The following is a 10,646-nucleotide window of genomic DNA, read 5'->3' on the forward strand; positions in this document are numbered from 1 at the left end:
AAAGTACAAGACCTTCTGTCCCAAGAGACAGAGATATGTACTGTAAAACCACAAGTCACAACTAAATGTCTAAAGCATTATGGTTATGAACAATGGCAATAGTTAACAGCAGTTTCTGTAGTTTACCGTATGAAGTTTATAGAGGACTTTGGAGAGTTCACTGGTATAAACTTCCCTCTAGGAGACCCACTCATTCTCATCTTCCCTTGTCATTATATTTCCCTTCCTCGCCTTTCATACCACATCTCCTCTTAGCTAAGGGATGATATCTGGCACAGTGTTCCTGCACCCTGCTGTGGGGAGGAATAGAGGATAAGACCCTTGGATACAAGTTCATACACAGAGGGTTCTGAAAACTGTGTTCAGGGATTCTGGGACATGGCTAGACTCGATAAAGTTCTCTCCATTGGGATCAGTGAGATCAGAAGCCCAGAAGTTTGAAAGAGCCATTTTTGAAACCTAGACTACAATACTATTCAATTCTACATAAGGACTGCAAAATAAAATATTAAGAGACATCATAATTCAGGCAGATACAGAAGAGACAGCTGAGAGGAGGAAGAGGGCTAAATATGCAGAAGCCTCCCTTTTCTTAATGATTGTGTGAGCACCATTCTCCACACAGAGAAACACAGCTAGGAGAGACTGGTACAGCTAAGGTGAGGACTGTGCTCTATGTGAAGACTTCGTATGCTTTGTTTTAGCTCTGTGCTCCTCTCCTCCCTCCCTTCCTCTCTCTCCCTCCCTTGTTCTCTCCTTTTTCCCTATATCCATCCCTGTGACATACAACCACATTCCTTTTTTGCTTATAAAACTATGGACACACACATACTTCAATCAAAACAAAAATTACAAAGACAAGAAACTGACCCAGGAGCAAAGCAAGTAGTAGCGTTTGCTCGGTTTCTTCTATGACAGGCAAAAGCAAGAAGATCCCCTTCGCAGGTGGGCTGGGGCAGAGTGTGAATAATGTCAGCATCCAGACAGAACTTCGTCTTTGCTATTTTCTGCTCCTCTCTCTCATATCCCTTCTCATTTAAAAGTCATACCATCTATTTTGACCACCTAGTTCCCACTACTTTGGGCAACTGTATCTAAAATGTTGATGTAATATCCCTGATAGAGCAGCAAGCCTCAGCCTCTGGCCTCCTTCATGCCTCAGTCTTGAAACATCCTGAATAAACTTTCAGGACATTCGTTTTTTGCTTTTTTTTATTTGACTAAACTGTGGAACGCTGAAGCAGGGGGAGTAAGAATACAAAGAGAGCCTGGTTCTCTTCAAACTGAGCAGTAATGGATTACGTTTGTATTAGTGGATAACTAGAGAAGTGTAAATGTCTGTCTTGTAGCAGCCCTTCATTCTTCTGTAACAACTCACTCATCTTGTAGACTACAATGACCTCATTTTATTTAATGGTCTTTTCTTATCATCTTCCATTAAAATAAAATACTAGGAAGCACCACTGATGTTTTCAACCACCTTCTGAGCTACTTCACTCACATTCATTCATCTTGTTCATTCTGAAAATAAACAACATTAGTTGGACTTACTCCCCAGTTTTACAAGAAAAAAACTGATTTATAACATAAAGAAATTAGTCAAAATTCTTCAGCAAGTAAATGATACAACAGGATTTTTAATAATTTAAATCTAAGGATTTTCAGGTCTAACCAAATCTACTTAATGTTCAACAAGGACCAAAGAAAAAGAAACAATATTATTTTAAAAAATCACAAGGTCAGTGGCCACAGCATTTGTGTGTGCTGTAAGGGAAAGTACCCAAATTATCAATTCTTGTTTCAAATGGTGCTGTAAGACTGAGATCTTTGTCAATGAACTCATCTAAACCAAGATGGCCTCCAAAAATTATCAGCTTCTTAGTTGCATGTGTCAGCCACTTCAGGTATCACCCAGCTTCTTTCTGCATGATGGATTTTCTTTCAGATTATGTAGGGCTCTCTATGGCTCCTTATTATTTATTAATATTTATCTTATATATTATAAGACTATAATATTTATCTGCTAGGAGGAAGGCATATTAGAAAGATACACATAGTGATTGCTTTTTGTCAACTTGATACAAACCTAGATGTATCTGAGAAAAGAAACTCTTATCAAATTATTTCTTTTAATTTTTGAAATTATAATAGAATTAAATAATTTCCTCTCCCCCCCAACCTTTCTAAAGACCATCTTGTTCTCTTTTTCAAATTCATACTGAGAAAATGTCTTCATGGAATTGGCAAAAGGTAAGTCAGTGAGGTATTGCTATTGTGTTGATTAATGATTAATATGGTAGGACCCAGCTCACTGTAGGTGTTGCCACCCCTAGACACTTGGTCCTGGACTGTATATGAAAGCAGACTGGGCAAGTCATGAGGCACAGTCCAGTAAGCAGCATTTCCACATCGCTTTTACTTCAGTTTCTGCTTCCAGATTCTTGCCTTGAGTTTCTGTCCTGACCTCCTTCAGTGGTAGAGTACGACCTGAAAGCTGTATATTGGAATAAAATCTCCCTCCAATTGGGCTTTTTTGGATTACCAGCCCCTTAAACCCTTTCAAAGTTCAGTTAAGGCACTATAGCCCGTGAGGGAGAAAACAACTGTTTCTGAGGGGAAACAAATCAACTCACATGCAACTTCTGTTCATGTCTTTATTTTTCGTTCTTCCTTGTTCTCAATTCTAGTTCTTCTCTCCTAATTTCTTAGCTCTAATTCTCTGTCTCAATTTTCATTGGAATTCCATTTCTCTGCTACATTATTTTTCTTTATTTTTTTATTTCTGCTAATTTCTTGGGGTCCTTCAACTCTAACTTCTGCTCTAGTGTCTGTTAACTCTCCTCGTTCTTAAGCAGTTATAGAGACCTACAACATCTTGCAGGCACAGAGATTAACCAGGCAACCTACTCAAACAGACAAGGGACATTTATGGCCCTTGATCCATTAGCATTTTTTACAAATATTGCAAGCTCTAAGGACCTTTTAGATCTGAACTTTACACCATTTACAAGGAGGAAGCCCAACGCTCTAGATGATCAGATCTGGGGCTGGAGGTCTATCAGTGGATGTTTGTCTTTCTCCAGGCTGTAGATAGATGGTTATATATCTTTCCTGAGAGTAAGGCACAGGCAGTAAAACTCCTAAACTAACATCATCAGTAAACTGAGGTTAAGAAGAATGTGAGGATTTATGAATATTTTGATGCAATGTTAGTTTTAGGTCATGCTTTCTTATCTCTAACTGAGGTAACACCAAGGCCTGCTTGTTTTTTCTATCTATCTGAGCAGCTAAGAATCAACAGCTTTAGGCAGTAGTATTTCTATGACCTTGGATATCAGGGAATGTCTTAAATGAAATACTTTTACTTGTGCCCTAAATACTGACCAAATACCTGGCAATAAAGATAATTACAAGAAGGCAGATCTCTACATTTACATTGAAGAAAGGAACAGAGACCTGGTAGTAGGAACCAGGTTTCTTGACTGTGTGACTGTTTTCACACATATCTAGGGGATGTAATAAGTAAACCCCAAATATATAGGGTATATTGTGCCAAGTAAATAATCAAATAGTGCTGAAATGTGGGGGATAAATCTCAAATTTATAATAGAAAGGTATGATCTACAACGAGAAATCTATAGCCAGAAATAGCCACTTTACTCACAAGGCAATAATTCCAACACACCTTGCACCTTAGCCTAATCATTCAATACAGAGTTTCTGAATCTGATGGGTTGACCTTGTAAAATGAGACTGATTAATTACTGGAAGATTCCATGGCTCATAGCACCTCCTAAAGTTGCTTTTAGTCATGGTGTTTTATCACAGCAATTGAAACTCTGAGACAGATATGTGAGCACTGCCAAATAGCTATGGAGGCTGGAAGTTTTTTTTTTTTAATTTACGCAGCCCCACAAAGTCCTAAAGAGTAGTGATGTCAGAGTAAACAGACTGCTCAGAGCAACAGTTAGAGTGAGGAAAATTCTAATACAAAGCATCACATTGGGCTTAATTGTGTTATGTTGACTATACTGTACCAATGAACAAATCTCTAGATTTATAAGAAATCAAAACACTAATGAAAATATAATGCATCTCACAGAATTTACAGCTTTTAGATAGCATATTACATTTAGAGGAAGATTGGGCATTCATGGAAATATACCCAAAACGGTGAGTGAAAATGAACACCAAAAAATATGACCATATACCATAATTTGGAATATTCCAAATTTTTCAGAGACCTTATGTATTAGAAAAAATAATCAAATGAGATACCATAGATCTCATAAATAATATGTATGTTGAATGAATTGCCCAATTACTCTTGAGGAGAATATCTTTTCTTCAAAAGTAGCTACACCATTTTATTCAGCAAACTGATGGATCTTTTTCTATCTCCCAGGACCTTGATAATGGAAGAGTTTAATGAAAGAATAGCCTCCCTTGACAAGAATTCTCAAGCACTTGCTAGGAGAATGCCTTTGGTCAACAACACCCAGTTTCACCCCTCCTTCTTTGTCATGCTGGGGATTCCAGGTCTGGAAGTTTTTCATATATGGATTGCTTTCCCATTCTGTTTTGTGTATCTGACTTCCCTTGTGGGAAACCTCACCATTCTCTTTGTAATCAAGACCGAACAAAGCCTCCACCAGCCCATGTTCTACTTTCTGGCCACATTGTCTATGATTGATCTGTGTCTGTCTACATCCACCATCCCCAAAATGCTGGGCATCTTCTGGTTCAATCTCCAGGAGATCAGTTTCGGGGGCTGCCTTGCTCAGATGTTCTTTATCCACATGTTTACAGGCATGGAAACTGTTTTGCTGGTGGTGATGGCTTACGACCGCTTTGTTGCCATCTGCAACCCTCTCCAGTACACCATGATTCTCACCAATAAAACCATCAGCCTTCTCCTCTCAGTTGTTATTGGAAGAAACTTAATTCTTGTGACTCCGTTTGTGTTTCTCATTCTGAGACTGCCATTTTGTGGGCACCACATCATGTCTCACACATACTGTGAGCACATGGGTCTTGCCCGATTAGCCTGTGCACCCATCAAGATCAACATCATCTATGGACTCGTGGTGATTTCCCATATCCTTGTGGACATGATCCTGATCGCCTGCTCCTATGTGCTCATCCTTCGAGCGGTTTTCCAAATTCCTTCTCAAGATGCCCGATTGAAGGCTCTCAACACTTGTGGTTCTCATGTGTGTGTCATGTTGTGTTTCTACACACCGGCCTTGTTTTCTTTTCTGACACACCGCTTCGGGCAAAACATTCCCCACTACATCCATATTCTTTTAGCTAATCTATATGTAATTGTTCCACCTGCTCTTAACCCTGTCATTTATGGAGTCAGGACTAAGCAGATCCGAGAGAAAATAATAAAAATATTTGTACAGAAAGAATAAGTATATGTAAAATGGGTAAATATATCCATGAATGGCTCAAGGTATAATAATCTGAGTTCTCTTTAAGCCTTTATAATTTTAGATGTGATTGTCCATTTCTGGCCACAGAAAAATTGAATTTGAATGCTGTAAATTTAAATGCAGTAATTTTTTTTTTTTTTTTTTGGTTTTTCAAGACAGGGTTTCTCTGTGGTTTTGGAGCCTATCCTGGAACTAGCTCTTGTAGACCAGGCTGGTCTCGAACTCACAGAGATCTGCCTGCCTCTGCCTCCCGAGTGCTGGGATTAAAGGCGTGCGCCACCACTGCCCGGCTTAAATGCAGTAAATTTGAACGAAGTAAATTTGAATGAAGTAAATTTGAATGCTGAAGGACATTGTGACCTAACAATGTGTTATAGATGCAGGGTTTAGTTCTTGGCTTAGTACTTAATGGTGCTTGAACTGAGTCACATCCTTCTATTCTTTACAATGAGTCTAGACTTTCCCTTCACCTCTAAAATTATTCACTTAATAGGCTCTGCTATATGAACATTAAGGAAATGTAATACTCTTTACAATTTGATTCGAGTCATTGTATGTGTGATTAGGTAAGTGTCTTGTGCCTACATTCAATCTGATTCTATATTCATTTTCCTTTGTGTATTTTGGACTTCATAAAATTCAGAATAGGAAATAAGGTCAATTCTATGGCACAAGTCAGAAAAATAAACTCAACAAAATTTCTTAATGCTATCACTTTTAATGTTTGTTCATATTGTCAAATTCTCAATATGGGTGAAGAACGAAGTTTTCTTTAAAATATGTAAAATGGACAATGAAGTAATTTTTTTCTGAAAAAAATCAGATGTGCCCTGCATGTCTTATGTATCAGAAATGTTGTTTGGGTCTACATGTAAATACAAAATTCCTCAAATTACTAGATGATTCGAAAATATAGATAGAAGCTGGGCGGTGGTGGCGCACACCTTTAATCCCTGCACTTGGGAGGAAGAGGCAGGCGGATCTCTGAGAGTTCGAGGCCAGCCTGGTCTAGAAGAGCTAGTTCCAGGACAGGAACCAAAAAGCTATGGAGAAACCCTGTCTCGAAAATCAAAAAAAAAAAAAATATGGGTAGATAAGGCCAACAAGACATTAAAGGAACAGCATCTATTCATCTCTGTGAACCTGGGCAAATCTTGTTCTGAGTGAAACCAGCTTAGCTTCACTCCTGATTGGTGGAACAACCTACAGAATTCCCTGGTTTGTGTGCATGAATTACGTTTGAGTTTTACTGCCTCTGCCTCATGCACCTGGAAGTTATTTACTACAGATTTCTGCTGGGAAATGTAGTCTATCCACCTTAGCCTTACAAATAAAATAGCTGATGTGTAAATCAACAGACACTTTGTTGTGTTCACAAAGTATACAAATGGACCCATCTTTAGCATCATTTTCATATAGCAAGATAAGGAAGAACTCAGGCAGATTATCAGAAATAATCAACTTGCATAGTGTGAAGCTCAGAAAAACAAGTACTAATTATTTTGCCACATATGAAATATGGGGTGGTCATCACTGATGATGTAAAGGTGGAGAAGACAAGAGGAACTATATTAAGGAAATGGAGGGTGTTAGCAATGTGTTATATGCATTTATAAAATGAAACCTGCTACTATGTCCAATTATCATACTCTAGTCAAAACTGACAATAAGCACTTTACCTCTGTGATTTTATCATTTGCTATCAAACTGTGTCTGCCATTGATAAACCTCACCAACTTTCTGACCTATACTTTTCATCCTAAAGGAAATTAGGGATCTCTGAACCCATGTTTTTAACCTTGCAGCTGCATAAGTAAATATGTCTAAATATATTGTAATATTGAAGTTAGTGTGATAGCCTGAGGATCATTTGCTATTTCTACAAAATGTATTTGATTTGACCATTAAGTATCCATACAGTTATAACTGCAAGCAGGTTTTTGTTGATTTGACTTATATTTATCAAGAATCAAACTATTATATTGTCTAACCTATAACACGAACTGCATAAAATAAAAAAAAAACACATTGCATCTAGGACCTTTGCTTTGGCATTTGCATACTACAAGCATCTAGTGGTTAAAGGAAATACATGTTGATCAAATGAACTAGTGAGCTTTTCATAGGCTACCTACCACGTGAGATATGTAACTGCAGGTTCTTTCCTACTCAACTACTTATTTAGCTATTGAACATCTCCTAGTCACCATTTCCCCTTATATTCCTCTCTTTCTTCATTACGACCATCCCCCATAGTTCACATGTGAGAAAATACTTGGGGCTTGTCTTTCTGAGCTTCACATTATACAAGTTAATTATTTTTAGGAAAGACAATCTGTCTATATCAAATAAGCAGTGAAGATAACTGTGCACTGAGACCTGCACCGCTGGGTGAGGCCAGGCCTGTGCACAGAGACTTGCACCACTGAATGAGGCCGGGACAGTCCACCGAGACCTGTACCACTTGCTGAGGGTGACACTGCCCGTTGAGGGTGGGAAGGTTCAGGGAACACCACAGAAAGAATGCAAAGGAAGCAACACAGTTATGGCAGTTAGAATCCCACAGCAACTAAAGCTGCCTACATTGGGCCCGTCAATCATGAATGAGGGAGAAGTTTATGGGTCCTTACAACTCCTGATGAGTTTTTAACTACTGATCGATTTCTGGAAGGGACACAACTAAAGACAGGCTCCAAAGGACAGTTCCAAACCCAGAGTTACACAAAAAGCCTGAACAAACTCAGTAGGTCACAAAACAAAGCAAAAAGACATGAATGTGAGAAAGAGACTTGTGGGGAAGAGGAGGGGTTTGACCTGGGGTGGGAGGGAGATAAGAGAGGGCTGGGATGAGGCTCAACAGAATGCACTGCATACATGAGGGATTATCAAAGAACAAATACTATAAAATTATAATAAAACTCATGCCCCTGAATTATACTTCTTCCTTTACATAAATGTCTAGCTATATTTTTTGTTTTTATTAATTAATATATAGAATTAAGGGAACCAAATGCTCCTAAAAGAACGCATGCGTATGTGCGCGTGCATGTGCGTGTGGGGTGTGTGTGTGTGTGTGTGTGTGTGTGTGTGTGGTGTGTGTGTGTGTGTGCGTGTGGTGTGTGTGTGTGTGTGTGTGTGTGTGTGTGTGTGTGTATCAAGGTTTGGGACGGAGTTAGCATCATCTTTGTCTACTATGTAATGTGTGTGTGTCTCAGAGAAGACTTTGAGGAAGTACTGGAGTTTCCTACACTGCTGCTCTTTTCCTGTCGACAGTGACCTCACCTTCCACCATAGTGAAATTTAAAATGTTGATGCGGAGTCATTGTGCCTCTGAGGAGCTAGCCTCCTGGGGCACCTTCAGGGCAGAGTATTCTCTAGGTGATGCACAGATTACTGGTCCCTGACCACCACAAGCAGAAAAGCAGAGGTCTGTCCTGAGACACACGGGGATTTTTCTGTTCCTTGTCCAGGTCCTCCGACACAGCTCACTGAGAGGAGGCTGTTCCCGGAGGACTAGAGGTCCTATTTAATTCCTCGGCTCTGGCTACTAAGAACTTGGTCCTACACAGGTTCCAGTCTTCACAAATGGTGTCTCAGAGGTTGAACAGAGGTGGGTGAGTAAATTTCAGTACTGCCAGTAGAAAGGCCTCCAAACAGTAACTGAGCTCCAGTGGTCAGCCAGCGACTCTGTAGATAGATACCAAGGTACATAGTGGGGGGTCAATTTGAAAATAACTCAGGTTCATTGCTGAAAATCAGACACCAGCACTCACAATGACAAAAAAAAAAAAAAAAAAAAGAACAGTTTCAACACATGCAAGAGAGTCTGTGCATTCAGGGCACATCGATGAAGAAAGGTATACTGTGTATGTAGGGAAATATCCATGGGCACAGGTCAGCTGGTATAGAGAGTGTCTTTACATTCTCATACATTTCCATTTGTCTTTTTAGATGAGGCCAAATGATCAATTAGTCATGGTAGCAGGAGAAAGCAATTTTACGAACAAAATAATGATATTAATGGCAAATCCAAAGTTATTGTTATAAATAAATTACTTTAAAATTTAACTGAAATATACAATTCTCCAGAGTTAATATTTTTGAAAATACAATTTATATAATAGAAAACGCAGTCTGAAGTTTAAAAAGAATAATCATTGAGTTGAAAATTACATTGCAAGAAAAAATGGGATTTAAAGTCACAAGAAACCTCAACAACATTTAAGTTTAAGCCAAACTTAAACTTCTACATTTTTAACTTACTTTTTCCAAATTCCCTTTTTATTTTATTTTATTCATTATTTAGCTGTTGTTATGGCTTTGGGTTTGTTCATTTTGCTTTTGTTGTTTTGGTAGGCTGCTTATATCATGGAAAGTTTAGCTGGTATAGTGAACTAAGTTGACACCAGTAGTCTGGTGGGTTGTCCTCTACTTGTGACGTGTGTGTGTGTGTGTGTGTGTGTGTGTGTGTTTCTCTTGCTACTTTCAATACTCTTTCTCTGTTTTAGTGTTGTTTGTTTGTTTGTTTGTTTGTTTGTTTGTTTGTTTTTCAAGACAGAGTTGCTTTGTGTATCGTGGCTGTCCTAAAACTCACTCTTTAGATCAGGTTGGCCTCGAACTCACAGCCTGCCTCTACCTCCCAAATGGTAGGATCAAAGGTTTTCACTACCAATGTCTGGCAATATACTTGGTGTTTTAAGTATGATGTGTATGAGAAGTTTCTCTTCTGGTCTTGTCTACTATCTGGGTGTCTATGTGTTTCTTGTATCTGTATAGATTTGTCTTTCTTAATTTGGGGGAGCATTCTTCTATGATCCTGTTTGATGAATATCCAGTCTATGCAATTGACCAGAGATTCTTCTTTTTCATCTGTTATGATTCAAAGCTTTGGTCTTTTCACAATATCCCTAAGTTCTTGTGTGCTTTTTTTTTGTGTGCTTTTTCAAAGTTTTCATATTCTTTCCTGTAGCAGTTCAATTCCTCTGTGTTACTTTCAAGTTTTGATATTCCATCTTCTACTTGATCCGTTCTGTTTAAAAGATTTTTTGAGTTTTCTCATTTGTTTATTGAGTTTTTCCATTTCTTCTTCATTTCAGTGTGAGTTCTCTTCCATTTACTGAATTTAATTTTGAAATCCTCGATTTTTTTCATTTGTTCATTCAATGTTTATTTTTGTTTTTTTTTACACCAATCAGATATTTACTGCTC

The 10,646-nt window shown here is 38.4% G+C and overlaps 1 protein-coding gene across 2 annotated transcripts; it reads left to right on the forward strand.

Annotated features, from left to right (window-relative positions):
• Positions 1-3,616: 3,616 nt before the first annotated feature.
• LOC126494121 (olfactory receptor 52E4) lies at positions 3,617-5,417 on the forward strand. Of its 2 annotated transcripts, XM_050131349.1 has the most exons (2): positions 3,617-3,640; positions 4,503-5,417. In XM_050131349.1, exons 1-2 carry the CDS (start codon positions 3,617-3,619, stop codon positions 5,415-5,417), a joined length of 939 nt encoding a protein of 312 aa, XP_049987306.1. The 2 variants fall into 2 exon arrangements, with proteins under 2 accessions (XP_049987306.1, XP_049987307.1); XM_050131350.1 differs by lacking the exon at positions 3,617-3,640 and having other exon boundaries at positions 4,473-5,417.
• Positions 5,418-10,646: the final 5,229 nt, after the last annotated feature.

The sequence above is a fragment of the Alexandromys fortis genome, unplaced genomic scaffold (genome assembly GCF_014885135.2).
Source record: "Alexandromys fortis isolate MF-2015 unplaced genomic scaffold, M_Fortis_MF-2015_v1.1 scaffold_329, whole genome shotgun sequence".
NCBI lineage: Eukaryota > Metazoa > Chordata > Mammalia > Rodentia > Cricetidae > Alexandromys > Alexandromys fortis.